Raw genomic sequence first — 17694 nt, forward strand, 5'->3', positions numbered from 1 at the left:
CACATGTCTTCTTTTTATGGTTATTATATGACATTCGGACAATTTAATTTTTGACATAGATAGCCACATGTCTTCTTTTTATGGTACAGTGGCTGTGGCAATCACTAAATTTGACGTTTAAGCTATATACATATTTTTGACAGGCAGTTTTTTCCTCCAAAAATTATAAATATTTTTTTTTCTCAAAAACAGTTAACGTTAGGTATAGAGTGTATCAAAATTCATAAAATTTTACAGATAATTTAAGCATGTAATAAAAAATGGAGTCACCCATTTAAAATAAGAAAGTTGCTGTCAACTTCCGGTACTACCGAAAGTGCCGCCATATTGAAAATACTTTTAATCGATAGATCTCATTGTGAAACAATGATATGCACAAAATCTCATATCTAGATATTGTAGTTCTCTAGAAACTTCTAACGCAGGCTTAGCCTGGGACATCCTGTATAAATACTTGAATTTTGTCAACCATTATACATACGTTGTTCAATGTTTACAAAATGTGCATTAGAAGTACATCATTATCTAAACAGACCGGGGGCCACATTTACCTTCGCCGCTCCGGGCCTCCGACAGTCTTAGTCCGCCACTGGTGTTAATACAAAACAAACAAGAACAAGACACCACATACCAAAAAAATATAAAAAAGAACTATTTCTTACTTTCAAGCTTTATGAAACTTTCCGCATTTATGAGAGATTATATTTATCAATATAACTTATGTACAAATACAAATTTGTAATATTCCGCAGCAATAAATAAAACAACATAAATAAAACAAACTATTTTATTATTAATAACACTGACCAAATTTTATAGGTACCTTAAAGGTTGATTAATTAACTTTAATCTTAATTTTTTAAACCAGTATCTTTGGCATTATTTTTCTTGTGCAGTACTAAAATCCATTATTTACGTATCGTGTGATGTCGATATTTTACAGCTACTCCAGTCTTTAGTATGTGTTAAGTATGGTCCTTCTACTATATTCGAGATGCACTTATCTACGACGAGATGGTATACGAACTTTAATGATGGTAACTTTATTGGTGTATAAGACTTTTTGGCCTGGGCAGCGAGTATTAACCATAAACTGTGCTCTGGGTCTACAGTTAATTTTCGTTCGATTTTTCCTCCACTTGACTTCAAAAGACACAAAACACACGTAATAACACGAATCAAAATGCATCATCTTCCAAAACGCAGGGTATTTAACAAAACTGACAAAAGTTGACACAAAATTATAACCTCTAATTTGGCAAGACTTTGACAAGCGTCAAAAATCTAAAGACGAGTTCATACGCATCGGCGTCCGTTTGTCGTTCATCGTTCCGTCAAACCAATAAAATTGAAATACGATCTGTCATTTTTGAAATAAACCAATAAAACTGGTTAAAAACAACAAGAGACGACGTATGACGGATTTATATTTAAACCCATCCATAGTTAACTTAAAAATTATTAGAAACTTTTTTTTAGTAAAATAAATAAACATCATCGTCTGTCGAAATCTTACCTGAGAAAAAAAAACAGAGTATACTAGCATACCAAATCTCGTTTTTTTATCTGAAAAAATAAAAAAGTTATATTGGTAAGCCACTTTTGAATCGCACCCGGTATATTTCTGCGCACTACGAAGTGGGTAGGTTACACTAGTTTATTGATATATGTAAATTTATAATTCTATTTATGTACATCATACACAACATTATAAACAATAAAATAATCATATAAACTACAGTTTTTTAGTGTTGGTTCTAATGTGATACATATTCAAAATTTCATCAGATACTTCAGATGGTGCAAAGCTAACTGGGTCTCTTCCTTCTACTGTCTTAGGAAAAGCAATAACATCTCTAATACTAGGTGTATTTAATAAAATGGACAAAAATCTGTCAAGTCCTAGAGCTATTCCACCGTGTGGAGGGCAGCCAGAACCTATAAAAATTAGTCATCTATTATATAAACCACTTTTTTAGTTATCTATCTCAATTATACCAAGCATTTCAAGAATATGTTGTAGGGATTCTCTTTTAATATGAAGCATATCAAGGATTTCTTCTTGAACCATTGGATCATGAATACGAATAGAACCACCACCAATCTCGTTTCCGTTCAGAATTAAATCATATGCTAGTCCTCTAACCTAATAAAAAATAAAATATTCCAATTAAAAAATGTTTCTAATTTTGAGTAATTTACTTCATCAGTTTTGAATTTACCATCTCTATAATATTTATCGTATTATATAAATTCAAAGTGACTAAACAGCAGTAATTTAGAAAAACTTTTGATAACATACCTACCTAATTAAAAAAAACAATATTAGTAGACATATTGTTGTAAATTTATATAAATTCAAAAAAACTACATATCAGATGGTAAAAATTAGTCAATTGTTTAAAATATTTGTGGCGCAAATGTACTGTTAGGTTAGGTTAGGTTAGGACAGTTTGGTTAGGGCTGTTTAGACTCTCAGATAATTTGCGCAATTTTTTTTATATAACGGATGCAGCTTAAAGCCGGAGTCTCATGCATCCGAAATCCGATGGTACGACATCCGAAATTTGAAGTTATCGTGTGAAATAAAAAAGCCTGTCACATACATCCGAAAGTTCGTTCCGAAATTTGACAGTTTTGCCATTTTTTGCTGCGCTGAATAGAGATTCATGTCATGTTTTATTGGAGAAACACTTATAAAATAACTTCCTCGCCAAATATCCCGAAATGGCCCACTTCCCACTAAACTTGTTTTTAAAAACAAATGTTTTCAAAAAAGTGAAACACACGATATCGTACAAAAGTTAAACAAAATTTAACTTTATACGACGTCGGATGATTAGTTAAAATTATCGGATAAAAATTGTTGTCAAAATATTTCGACCAATAGGAGCACCGTCGGATCGTCGTGTCATCGGATTTCGGATGCATGAGACTCCGGCTTAAAGCTTTATTTTCATCCGTTATCCGACGATACGATATTAATTTTATTGGTTGAATTTAAATATTCCTATTGGTTATAAAATTACGCAGTTTTTAGATTTATTGCCATTTTCATGTCTCCGTTTATCGGATATATATACCTTAGTGTCTTTGTGTGTTTTATATTTTCATTTCCATAACGATTTCGCTGTTTTACTTATATTTTTATTAAGGTTACATTAAATTTGTCAAAAATGTGTCAAAACGTCCGTTATCGTACGAAAACGGAACCGTAAAATAACCATTGAACTTTAAATGAAATTAAAACTTGGCCCAAAAAGTTATACAGGGTGCGACAAAATTAATACTCAACATTGGTCACATTTAAAAGCAAGTTACCCTTTTATTTTAAATGGAACACCCAGTATATTATTCCGATATTCAATGGGGAGTTCAAGTCTCATCAAAATACTAGCAAGGTTGCTTACCTCTCAAACAAAGATTTTCCTAGATATTTTCATTTTTATGAATTAGTATCAGTAGATCTTTATTATTTGGTAAAATCCAGGTGGTTGTGATATGTCTGACGTTACTTCAACATAGATGTCAAATTAGTTCAACTTAAACAACTAGTTATCAATTTGTGTCAGTTAAAACCAAAAAGGGTAGGAACAAGACAAGGATTGGCGTAAAAACCTGGATATCTCACTACAATGCACTATTAATTGAAAGTAGGCCAGAGGACATAAGGCTCAGTCAGGGACGCGCCGTCAATATGGGCAAGGTCGTGCGGCGCACGACGGCGCCAAAGCCCTAAAGGCGCCTGCGGTCACTGACTTTAAAAATTAATAAAACCATTTTTTGGAACTTATCAATAAATTAACATAAAATTTAAGTAAAACTTTGATCTATGAACGCCAGTGGTGAAAATATATTATCCACCAATGTCGAGCGCCGCGCCGCACGGTGGGGTATTAGCATGAAAAAGGTGATCGAAATTCGAAAAAGCAAATGTGTTCAAGATTCCCCAAAAAAAGATAAATGATAAGTTAAATCATCTCTGCCATGAATGGCGTTGCTATGGGTGTGTTTAGTTGCATTCATTTGTTTCAACGAAACGTCAAAGTTGTTACTTCTCACAGATAAGAGGTAAATGGCTAAATTTTATGTTTAAAATTATAAATTGTTGTTGTTCGTGTGCTCTTTTTACGTTTATATTATTGTTTTGATTGAAAATGGCTCAGCAAGCTGCAGGTATGTATTCTACAAAAACGTATTATTTATTTTGATATTCTCTATACTAACGGTTTTTTTTGCAACTAAAAGTTAAGGGTTCAGAAAATTTGATTAAATTTGTGACATTTTTATTATACTTAGAGATTTAGTTGCGCATTTCGAAGAATTTAGCATATTGTCTATATACGTTTTACTTAGTAAACATTGGACTTTCATACAGTAAAATAAAATACTGCGACTTTTTGCGACTTTGCTGATAAAGTAAAACATTCTTGGTTTCCTCTAATTTGCCAATCAGTGATATACTAATGCGAGGTGTAAACCGCGATGGCATTGTTGTGTACAAAGCGATCGCATTAGTGCCATTAGCAGTATAGCACAATTTGGCATTAGTAGCGACTTTAGTGGTATGGGCATTGCTCGCGGATCAGTCGTAGCATTAGTAGTAGTAGTTGCGATATTACTACTGGCACTGACCGTGGAAACACTGGAACAGTGATTTTTCTTTCTTTTTTTAGAATCGACGAATTATCCTTTATTTTGTTCATATTATTTCCTCTTTAATTGAAAATAGCAATAATTTATATAAGGTCTACATAAAAAAATTTCGATCAACTATCAGTGTCAAATACCCCACTGTGCGCCGCGCCGCGCCGCTGGTCGTTGGAAATTTTGGCTTAATATTATAATATTGGAGAAAGGAAAGCCTACCCTTATTTCGCACGACGGCGCGGCGCCGAAAAAACTTGGTGCGTCCCTGGGCTCAGCCAATATAGAAGAACATCTAGAAACAAAACTAAATATATCTCAGTGGAAGGAGTAAAAAAAGAACTTAATAAGATGAAAACTAAAAGATCTCCAGGTACAGGTAATATCCCAGCTGAGCTACTAAAATGCGGGGGTTACGCTATGATCGAACGCTTGGTAGCCCTTATGAATAAATGCCTAGCCAAAGATTGCCAAACCAATCAACAGAATACCCCAAGAACGGAAAATGTCTCATTCAAATCCATATTCAAAAAGCGGAATCGGAGAGACCCTGAATGGTACAGAGGACTAAGTGTCAATTGTACGGTGGGTAGGTTGTTTAGTAACATTCTACAATCCAAACTGTGAGCAAATATTGGCCATAAAATTGGATAGGACCAAAGTGGATTTAGACCGGGCAGATCTTGTGTGGATAACCTTTTCATACTTTAGCAGCTTCTGGAAAAAAACAAATATTCGTAGAAGTAGAAGTTTTATTACAGTTAGGGGTTGGAACCTTTGGTGTTACACAGTAAAATAAAACACTAAATTACCACAATACACCAAAACACTTTTACACTGGACCCACGTTTCGCTAGCCATGTTAGCATCATCAGCTGGATGTTTGAATTCATTGTGGTGGGATCAGCATTTCTCTCTTAGAACCAAAAAAGGCTGGGACAAATCTTGGTTGAATCTGTGGTGTGCTATGGTTGTGAAGTATGGGCTCTAACAGCCAAAATGAAACAGAGGCTTACAGCAGTCGAAATGGACAGAAGGAGCGCAGGCGTATCGAAAATGGACCGGAGTCAAATCAGAGGTCTGAAGTGATTTGGTCATCTTGTAAGAATGCCGGAAGATCGATGGCCGAAACGTCTTTTTGGTTGGAGTCCTCCATAAAGAAGAAGGCGTGGTAGACCAAGTAGGTCGTGGAATAACGCAATTAGGCAAGCGATGGCTTCCAGAGAGCTGAAAGAACAGGATGCATTTGATAGAGAGGTTTGGCGAAGGCGAACGGGAAAGCAGCAGTAGCTGTATTTTTGATTAATAGACAACCAAAGTCTAATCAAATCCCGTATATATACATATACAGGTTTGTTCACCACATACGACACGGAGTATTGTAGCTAAACGATGAGAATTTTACAAATTGTAAGTTTGGGGTTCGTTGAAGGACTATTAGAGCTACAATTTAAACATATTTTTACAAGATACAGAGTGTCCCAAATAAGTTAAAAATATTATAGTTGTATTTTTTAAATGGAACACCCTGTAAATTATTCTATTTTTGGATTCTATGATTAAAATAAAAATAAGGTAAATTTGATTAGGGTTTATCACACTTAAACCTTACCGTTTTTGAAATATTTTCAATTTTATGAAATTGCAGTAAAATTTTAAGGCTTCATTTCTCTAAAGGTATCAAAGTTTTTAATACTAAATATTTACTGAAGATTATTTATTGATCAGATATTGTGTTGCAATAATAAAAATTTTACTACCTTATACAGAGTGTCCAAAAATTTATATTAAATAATTACTAGCTTTAAACGGCAATAACTTGTTTTTAATGGAACACCCTATATATTTTACGTGAATCAGATACACAATGTAATTGTCTATCAAATTGAATTATACCATTTTTTACCCATTTCTTCAAGTTTTCGTAGAAAATGCATTTTCTTATAATTTAGACCTCATTTATCACTATACCCATGAAATATTGATATTTTAGATTATTTTTAAAGTAGTAACAAATTTTCAAAGAGTACAGATACTACTATAGTCGATATAGTTTCATTAAAAATTAAAAAAAAAAAACTGTTTAAATATTGTTTGTTAAAAAGGACCAATTAATATGATCCCAGTATTCAAACTACATTAATTGACTGTTTACGTTGATTAATAAAAATTGCCCCAAATACTAAAAAACTGAATTTTGTGTCTGTATTAGACAGTGTGGTAAAAAGTAACACTTTTTAAATTTTATTTTAATTTTTGACGAATGCTTGTTTATAAAAACAGAGACGTTTATTTTCATAACTTATTTTTATATTGATTTCTGAGCCAAATTCACATTTATTTAAAATACTTTATTAATTAAAACAATTTAAAAGTATGTAAATAACTAATTTTTGGTCGGAAATAATGGTGGTATAGGTATATTTAATTGGTCTCTTTCACAAAGATTTAAATATTTTTTTTTGTATACCAATGGGCTTGCAATACATTTTGTACATATATGTTGCTTTAAAAAAATCTGAAATAACCGATAAATTAGGTCTAAATTATAAGAAAATGCATTTTCTACGAAAACTCGAAGAGATGGGTAAAAAATTGTATAATACAATTTGATAGACAATTACATTGTGCATCTGATTCACGTAAAATATATAGGGTGTTCCATTTAAATTAAACAAGTTATTGCCGTTTAAAGCTAGTAATTATTTAATATAAATTTTTGGACACTCTGTATAAGGTGGTAAAATTTTTATTATTGCAATCGTAGAATCCAAAAATAGAATAATATACAGGGTGTTTCATTTAAAAAATACAACTATAATATTTTTTACTTATTTGGGACACTCTGTATATTGTACAAATATTTTTAAATTGTAGCTCTAATAGTCCTTCAACGAACCCAAAACTTACAATTTGTAAAAATCTAATCGTCTAGCTACAATACTCCGTTTCGTATGTGGCGAACAACCCTGTATATAAAATTAAAAAAAATCCTCAGTAATTTGCCGAAAATGGAAACTTTTCCTACATCAGACAGAATTGATATGAGTCTATTAGTTGGGGCCTGCAGTGTGCATTCACCAATTAACAGAATACTTAAATGCTCCTGATTTATCTAGTCTGGACAGTGTTTTCAAAACTCGACCAACTATTCTCGACAACAAGAAAGAAATTATTGTGGCTGCTTTTCGAAGTAGAATTTCACATACGCCTCTTAACAAGAAAATATCTTTTGAAAAGAGTATCATTTTATGCAGTGAACAGGAATGGAAGCATTTTGAGTCATTTCACTTCATCTAGCTAATTGTCACATAATTATAGGATTATATCTAGTTTTCATTCTGTAATAATTAAAATATGTTTTAAACGTGTATCTTTTTATTACCGTTGAATATTTTACTTTGCATCCATTAATTATTATTATTAATTTTTGTTAAAGATATATCACAGCCACCTATACTTATCTAATAATATAGATCTGTATTATGTGGCAGAGTAACTTGCTTTTAAAAGTTACCAATGATCAATATTAATTTTGTCTCACCCTGTATAACTTTATGGATTAAATTTTAATTTGATTTAAAGTACAATAGTTATTTTAACTACATAATAGGCTATACCGTGTAAATTTAAATTTAGGTAGCGTTTATCGGAATTAAATTTGTTCCTCATTTTTAGAAATTGTTAAATATGTCAAAAACCTTACACATATTTCTCTAATGAAACTCGTCTTAATTTTTCTCCTAGAATCCGAAAATCAATTAATATATAGAGTGTTCCATTACAAAAAACACAACTTTGATGAGTAACTTTTATTGGGGACATTCTGTGTAATTCTCTATATTTTTAGAAAATGCTGTAAATCAACCTACATATGCTCACAACATTTCATTTCAATACAAACTGTATTTCTCCTTACAGCCTCCGCGTCGTATGAGAGACGCGACCTGCATATAAAAAATTGGCGCCGGGAGGCACGTATAGCCGCCCATACTAAAATATGTTAATAAAAAGTTGGTAGGCAGTTCTTTTAGTTTCAAACTAAAGGTATTTTTCTAAGTGTGCGAACACAGTCCGAGTACCTATTCTTGACATCGTTCGCAACTTTCCGTATACGCATCACGTGTATTGTTATAAACAGGGTATCCCAAAAATAAGTGCAAGTATTTTAAGGGGTGGTAGATCTCGAAAATCTCGATAAAAGAAACATATTTTCTCATTATCGTTTTTCAAATAAGTCGAAAATAACGGAGTTACTTTACTTTGAAAATTTCCACAAAAAATTATTTTTTGCTAAAATTTTGAGAACCATTGGATCTTCTTTGGATTTTCTTTCTTGTAACTTTAATCTACTACCTATGTTGCCATATTATCAAGAAATTGTTTTCTTTAAATAAAAACTAAAAAAAATTCCAAAAAAATTTTCAAAAAATTCCGAATTTTCAAAAAAAATTATTTAAAAAAAACTCATTGGCGTGTTTCTGGGGTTGAACTATACTACCAGTTAAATTAAAATACTTGCACTGATTTCTGGGACACCCTGTATATGGGTAAATCGTAGCGCCGCGCCGCCTCACGCTATAACCTTGAAAAATTAAAGCGTGTTATCAAATCGGCTAGTTCACAGTGAAAGCAGGCAGATGGCAGGCAGGCACCGTCAACCAGCGTTCGTCGGCGTTCTCGCTTTTACCGGAACGAAAATTTATTTATTTCTGCTTTTGCACGCGCCGACGGCGCACAGAGGGTATTAAGAACTAAAAGTTGGCCAAAATTATGTTTTATGATTTTTTTGCTTTTTTGCTAGTAATATTAATTATTAATTAGAGGAGAGGTTGCTAATATGGAACCCCATTTTGTTTTTTCTACACAATATTTTTTCCTCTACTCTGAAACCCTTTCCACCGATCAAATAGGGCCATTCTGTGCAAAACCAAGCAATTGGATGAGGATGCTAGAATAAGAAAGTAATTTGTATATTATAGACGATATTTGATCGAGGATGGGTGTTATAGGGTAAAGACTATTTCTTTTAAGAATCTATTTAAATCATTGTTTTTTTTTGGCAGTGGCAAATATTGGCAAGATTTTTGTACATATTCCAAAGCTGGAGACTTTAAGCATTGAACGGATACTAATTTCCATGCGGAATATTGCCGAATAGTCTTACACCTTATAAAAATGCCTCTGATTTTTTAAATATAAAACATTATAAAGAAATAGAATAGAAGAAAACGTTTCAAAATAAAAATATGACATAAAACAGGACTTGTCAGCTGGCTCTGTATCCATGATGACAGTTATTATAAACAATTTGCAAAAAAAGCACTACAAACAATTCCACTATTTTATAATCTTAGAAATATTCAGAATACACTCAAGATAATTCATACTTATAATTGAAATATATTATTTATTTGATAGTCAACTTACGACTTAAAAAAAGCTAATAAATGCGCTTACATTTAGTATTTATAGATTTGTATTCAGTTAAGATAAAAAATGAAAATAAAAATATTTCATTTTTGGCCAGGTTTATAGACCAAATATCCCTATGTGCGGCGCCGGCGCGGCGGGAGCGGCGTTTGAATATGGTTAGGTTAGGTTAGGTTAGTTAATCAGGTAAATTTCCTCTTAAATAACTACTTCCGAACCCTGCTCGCATCTCCGAAAAAGCCATATAACAATACACGGCATATACGCAAAGTTACGCATCACGTGTATTGTTATATGGCTTTTTCGGAGATGCGAGATGTGAGCGATATGTGGTCAAGAATAGGTCCCCAGAGACGGCGCTGGTTGCCGGAAAGCAGAAACCTGCCTCCACTATGTTCGTACCCTAATTTTGGTCCGCGGTTATTTCCCCTATCCGCCACCTGGGATCGCGTCCAATGGGAGTTTGGAGTTCTCCACACGGATTTTCTCAAAAACGGACTACGGAAACACGGAATATCTCAAAAACTGCGACTTTGACTGATTTTGATGTTATTACAAATTTTCTTGCAAATATTATTCCTAATCTTAAATTGAAAACCGCGTTTCGCTAGCTACTGTAATTCTTTTCCAAACCAAACCAAACCAGACCCAAATAACTCATTTTGAGTGAAATTAAAAAAACTTTTTTTTTGCTGATCTTAATAGCCTACCATACCTGTTGGTATGATCGGCTAAAAATATTTTACGATATTGCCTGCGGCAGGCAACGCTTTTTTACCAACATTATATGCACGCCACTGCAGACTATGTACCTTTACTTGTTATTTTTGTAAATACTTACTTTCAGGGGATTATGTTTTAAAAACTGAATATCTTCCGGGTGAGGAGCGGTAAAAGGGTGATGAACGGACTCTAATTGTCCACTTTCTTTATTCAGTTCAAACAGCGGAAAATTCAAAACCCATAAAAAATAAAATCCTTTCTTACGTAAATTTCTGATTTCTAATTCATTCTCCAAAAAATTTATATATTCCAATCTAATTTTTCCTAGTAAAGTTCTCTAAAAGTAAATATATAAGTTAAATGACAAACTAAATATAAAAATATACCAACTGCTTCATTCTTTAGTCCATATGTTACAAATGCTATACAATTGTCATCAATGTTGTATTTATCGATTATTCTAATTGCTTCATAATTTGTAAACAACTTACTCATCTTCTCGGGCCATTCTTTCCTTATTATTTTGCTTTGAATTAGTTTTGCTTCTGAAAACTGACTAGCAATTCTTTTATTATTCTCGACGAGTTGCTTAGGCAAAATATAGGGTTTACTTGAACTATTCTGATTAAATATTAATATATAAGCTCCAAAGTCATGCGTATTATTTAGTTTAGAATTGTCCTTTAAAATATCCGTGCAGTTCTGAAGCTTAAATTATATTTGAAATATTATATTGTGTTTATAATACTGCTAAAAATACTTTATAATCAACTGTAATGTCTGGTTTATCACTTCCATAATTTTCTAAGGCCTCTTCATAATCAATTTTTGGAAATTCTGTTGGAATATTATTACAAAAGCCTGATAGTGAATAAGTCAATAATTCCTCTATAAGTTTAATAACGCCATTAACATCTGTAAATGACAGTTCTATATCTAACTGTGTAAATTCTGGTTGTCTGTCGGGTCTAAAAAATATACATAAATTAATTAAATTTTCGAAATACGAAAAAGAAATACTGTTGTTTGTCGTTATTAAGTGAACCAACGCCTCATAACGACCACTCACACGACCTGTATCTGAGTCTAGAGATCAGCAAGAACTCAATCCGCAAGAAGATTTTAAAATCGCAATTGGCTCTCAGAAAACTACGATTGCGATTCTTCCATTTGCGAGTTTCAATTTAGGCAACCATTACTATAGCTGCGCAGTGGCGGACTAAGGGGGGGCGGAAGGGGCGGTCCGCCCCGGGCCGTCTTTTAGGGGGCCACCAAATCTTAGTAAGTTTTTTTTAATCAACTGGCAAACAAGGCTAATATGTGTTCAGTAGTAATGAAGAGGTTTGTAGGTGGACTATGCAAACCATACGTATACGCCAACTATAAACAGTATAAATGGAAGCAGATATTTACTTAATTATCAATTATCAGGCCCCAGTAATTATTGTCAATGGCATTTTTTATTTAGGAAATGAAATAAAGGGATAATTTTCTTTACAGTTGAGGGTTGGAACCTTTGGTGTTACACAGCAAAATAAAAACACTAAATCACCACAATACACCAAAACGCTTTTTAAAAACAGTTTATAATCATCTGCTGATGATGCTAACATGGTTAGCGAAACGCGCGTCCAGTGTAAAAGTAAAAGTGTTTTGGTGTATTATGGTGATTTATAATTTTCTTTGTTTAAAATATCGAATAATTATTATTTTTTATATATTTTGAGATTGAATTTATTTATTTTAGCTTTTAAGTTATTTTTTAATGGTTTCATTATTTATTTTTACTAAATAGACATTTGAAATTACAATCAATGCACAGCATAACTTGTATTCTAGCTTCTTTACCGATGATGAGCAGTGAAGTTTTTAGTTTAACGGGGGCCACGGGCCTGAGAAAGCGAAGGGGCCCCTCGGATCTTGGAGGACTTACAAAATCGCGATATTTTGTCGCGCTATTTCCCTGGAACGGTAGCGAAAGTAACGCGGTTTATATGTGGAACCGGTATTTTCATCACTTTGTCATTATAAGTTGCCATTAAATACATGCGAACATTCCGCTCGGGGATGGTAGTATATGGCTCGTCAGCAAAATTATGTTCAATACTTTAATACCTCTGATTTATTACAGTTGGGATTGGAACCTTTGGTGTTACAATAGCAAAATAAAACACTAATTCACCACAATACACCAAAACACTTTACTTTTGCACTTACTTGTTTTATTACATCAAATTGCATCATTTTTCAATTTAAAAATATTATTATAAGCTTTAAAAAATTGATGTTATCGTTTTTCTGCAGCCTTTTTAGAGCTGGGGCCCTTAATACTCCTGGGGCCAGGGCCCATCAGGTCATTTAAACTTTTTGGACGAAAAAAACTACCTGTCAAAAAAATTTGTACAGACTAAAAGTCAAAAATTTAGTGATTATCACAGCCACTGTGACATAAAGAAAAGATATGTGGCTATCTATTTCAAAACTTAAATTGTTCAAATGTCATATAATAATGGCGGTAGCTGTGATGGAATTGAGCGATTAAAAAATTATCATAAATATTTCTTTTCAAATGGAAACCCACTTTTTTTATTTCACTGGTGAAAAGGTTTTTCAATTCGTTACGTTTTAACTAGACCTATTCCTATACCTAAAATAAATCGTTTTTAAATTATTTAAGAATTAGTTTGAAAACGTATATTTTTTTGATTTTATCTAGCTTCCTTTGGCATTAAGTGTCAAACAGTCAGACAATTTATTGAAAGTAATAAATTTATTTAGTCATGGGCTCCTGGTTAAAATCAAGAAAAATATACGCTTTAAAGCTAGATATTAAATAACTTAAAAACGATTAATTTTAGGTACGGGAACATGTATAGTCAAAAAGTAACAAATTTTAAAAATGAAAGTAACGAAAGCCTTTTCACGACTGAAATATAAAAAGTGAATTTCCATTTGAAAAAAAAATGATTTATGATAATTTTTTAATCGCTCAATTCCATGACACCTGCGGCCATTATTATATGACATTCGGACAATTTAATTTTTGACATAGATAGCCACATGTCTGCTCTTTATAATACAGTGGCTGTCGCAATCACTAAATTTGACTTTTAGGCTATATAAATATTTTTGTCAGGCAGTTTTTTTCCTCCAAAAATTATAAATATTTTTTTTCTCAAAAACGGTTAACGTTAGGTTAGAGTGTTTAATAACAAAATTCATAAAAATTTACAGAGAATTTAAGTAAGTAATAAAAAATGCGGTCACCCATTTGAAATAAGAAAGTTGCTGTCAACTTTCGGTACTTCCGAAAGTGCCGCCATGTTGAAAATATTTTAATCGATAGATCTCGTTGTGAAACAATGATATGCACAAAATCTCGGATCTAGATATTGTAGTTCTCTAGAAACTTCTAATGCAGGCTCAGCCTGGGACACCCTGTATAAATAGTTCAATTTTGTCACCCATTATACATAAGTCATTCAATTTTTACAAAATGTGCATTAGAAGTATATCATTATCTGAACAGACCGGGGGCTACATTCAGCTTCGCCGCCCCGGGTCCCCGACAGGCTTAGTCCACCCCTGTAGCTGCGATTTGCGATTTTGCTACGATTGTGATTTTGTAAACTGGGACCGTGATTTCTATCTGCGAGTTTGAATTTTTAGGTGTTGCGTTTTGAGATATTATTGCAAATGTAATTTTGTGGTCTATTGAAGCATTTTATAGTAAACTGCGATTGAATTTTCTCTGATATTATTTATTTATAGAGAAGGCATTATTTTTTAGGGCTACGATCATAATGTGTGTTTCTCAAGTTTTCTCAAGCGTTTCCCTATAACTTTTTCATTTTTTCTGATAAAAAAAAAACGAGATTTGGTATGTTAGTATATGATATAAATTAGGATTGATTGACGATTGACGGTATTCAGTTGTTTTTAGTCACTTCCTGTTTCACCAGAAATGACTACAACTTTTGATTTTTAAATGACACCCTCGGTATTTTTTTTGTTTATTCGATAGAAAATGCGTCACTCTGAATAGAATGGCATATCATACGGCGACTTTTGACAATTTGGCTTTGTATTTAAATCATATTCTAAGTTTCAATCTAGAATGTCATAGCTATGTTAAAAACACTAATTTTAATCAAGATGCCTTGGAAAAATAGATTCGATCGTCAATGGGCTCTTTCACAAAAAATAAAATATCCAATTCAAGGACAAAATCTGAAATAGAAGACTATTTTAAGTATATTTATCCAAAAAAAATCGTTCCATGACATTGAATATTTTTTTATAGGCCCTCAAAATTGCTTTAATTTGAAATAATTTTAAAGCGCCAATTGGTGACGTATGAAAAATACGCCGAATCACACTGCAGAACCGTGCTCGTGCGCCAGCCAACAACTGGCAACATTGCGATTTGATTTGACCAGCACCACCTCAACTCAAGGCTAATCAACATGATATGGGAAGGCAAATATGGCGGCGAAGGCAGCGCATTATTAAATTGTTTACCTTTAACCTGAAAAGCCGGTAGTGGTTTCTACCTTTAACCTGAAAAGCCGGTAGTGGTTTCTCGTTCCGATTGCATACCAGAAATAATTAATTATCTCTAGTTTGTTGTGCTTCTGCAACACGTTTGTTTAGTTCTTAGTGTTTAAGCTAAGCCTCTGTTCATAAATAAGCCTCAAAAATAACAGTGTAATAAAAATCCAAACCAGACATTCTATTATTAATTATTTTAAGGTAAGAACTAGAAGTATTTATCAAGAGAACTAGAAGTATTTTAAATGAGTAAAAAGCCTTCACCGCCAGTCTGCATAGTACTTTATAATGGTTACTTACAATAATCAAAAGATAGGTATTAAAGGGTAGGTATTAACATTTTATTGTAGCATACTTTTTACATGCTCTGTTCCAAATTGTCACGAGAATTATAGAAGGGGTCCCAAGGTTTCTGCTTTTATATTCCCCAAAATGACGAGCTTCGTAAAAATGGTTGACAGCTATTAAAAGAGATAATTTCACTCCTACTAGTAGTTCTCGGAGGTAATAAATAAGCTCAAAAAAAGGGCCAAAGGCCAAAGCCTCTGTTACCCTAGTGAGGATGTAGTTATGGCTACTTACACTTACCTCACTTTAAGTAAAATATTGGAAGAATAATCAAGCTTTTTACATCAAAAGATCACAGAAAGATATTGACAACATAGACATTTGAAAATATAAATGGCCTGGATGTAAGTTTTTTAGGTCACAATTGCCCCTCACATACTTCAGAATTTATTATTAAATCCATCTTGTTCAGAATATCCAATATTTTATTGAAGAACTATGCACAAAAAAGGAATGACGTCTTTACCACAAAGACAATGCCCTATGTAAAGAGAAAGAGTAAAGAAAACTAAGCTAAGCGTTAAGTTTTACTTACGAACCCCCAAAAGGGTATTTAGTCTTTTTTCTATATAAAATCTTGAAACACATATTATATTTTTTAGTTATCCTCACCTATTATAGGTTAAATTTATTCCCATTTGTGTAATGCTGCAAAACATAAGAAAAATATTCCATATTTTTTGACTCAAGCCAGTGTAGTTTGTAATTCAAAGAGCATTTACCAAGGCTTTTATTTACCAAGACAAGTAACTTCCTCTACTGTCCACAATAGTATAATATATTTATCAAACGTGCAGTAAATTCTAAAGTATGGTAGGTAAGTGTTTGCAATTGAATATTTAGTTTATATTGCTATTTTCTGTCATATATTTCTTTTTCCGATGATTTTGAACACCCTATATATGCTACCTCAAGTTTGAATATTTTAACACTACCTATCTATTTTCTGAGAAAGCAGACCTTTAACAACTGATGTTTTCATAAAAGTAATAATACAAAAAATTCCATACTTATGTGGAGAGCTTTAGACTCCCTGTATATTAAAAAATTAGTGAAATATTACGTAATCTAACCCGACATTTGTGTGAAAAATGTCTATTTGGAAATAAAACAGGTTTTAAAATACGCGCCAAATAAAGCACTTCTATCTCCGCCATATTGGAAAAGGTTGAATGGCTTTGTGTGGAGGTGGTGGTGGGTCAGCATGGTGGCCCGGCCGTGTTGCCGCTTTTGAACATGCCAGGTGTGACGTATTAAAAATAAAGTGCGGATTTTTATTCTGGGCTTTTTTGTTTTTATTTATTTTCTTAAGAACGACTTCAAATTTTTCGAAAGTGAGATAGCAGAAAATTGTAGAATTAATTGCTTTATTCAATTATGCTAATTCCAAAATATAGTGAAAGAGCCCATTGTTTTTCGCGTCTTGTCCTGGCCAGTTAAAAAGATGCCCAAATCGTATTTTTAATCATATCTCAATTTTTTCAAATGGAACGAGGGTGGCTCATTGGCATATTTTTTTAGAAAGAGCGTTTTTTAAGAATAATTTGGTTTGAAAAATATTAAAATCGCAATCCCAGTTTCAATTGCGATTGGAGAATCGCAGTTTTGCTCATCTTTATCTGGGTCTATCCTTTTATTGGGGGGACTGTCATGCATTGATTCTTCCAAAAACGACAAAGAATACTATGAATATCTTGCGCCAAAACACAAGAGGGGGTGTAAATTTAAACATTTTCAATGCTAATATCTCAAAAATAAAATACTTGGAAAATTGTAACTTGGCTCAAATATTATACAAGTTGAGAGAACTAGAATCACCATACTTTTAGTCAAGGAGTAAGTCACCCACTCCCCATCCCAAGTTTAAATTTTCAAATGACATCGCCCTTTTAGTCATACTTTAAATGAAAACTCTCATTGAGTAGTATCCATCTGAACAAGATTTTTTTATTTAATACAGGGTACTACAAAAATTATAATTCAAGTAAAACA

The 17694-nt window shown here is 32.6% G+C and overlaps 1 protein-coding gene across 1 annotated transcript in view; it reads right to left on the reverse strand.

The window, feature by feature from the left end:
• Window positions 1–1645: 1645 nt before the first annotated feature.
• Window positions 1646–17694, reverse strand: part of LOC115879605 (aspartate--tRNA ligase, mitochondrial) — an 89615-nt gene continuing 73566 nt past the window's right edge. Inside the window, exons 6-10 of the mRNA XM_030896499.1 lie at window positions 11564–11771; window positions 11194–11511; window positions 10922–11140; window positions 1999–2146; window positions 1646–1938 (exon numbers count right to left, since the gene is read on the reverse strand). Coding sequence (XP_030752359.1) covers window positions 1736–1938; window positions 1999–2146; window positions 10922–11140; window positions 11194–11511; window positions 11564–11771 — 1096 coding nt within the window. The 3' untranslated portion in view covers window positions 1646–1735. The remainder of the gene's footprint in view (window positions 1939–1998; window positions 2147–10921; window positions 11141–11193; window positions 11512–11563; window positions 11772–17694) is intronic.

The sequence above is a fragment of the Sitophilus oryzae genome, unplaced genomic scaffold, assembly GCF_002938485.1.
Source record: "Sitophilus oryzae breed Bouriz unplaced genomic scaffold, Soryzae_2.0 scaffold_1582_pilon_pilon, whole genome shotgun sequence".
In the NCBI taxonomy this organism is placed as follows: domain Eukaryota; kingdom Metazoa; phylum Arthropoda; class Insecta; order Coleoptera; family Curculionidae; genus Sitophilus; species Sitophilus oryzae.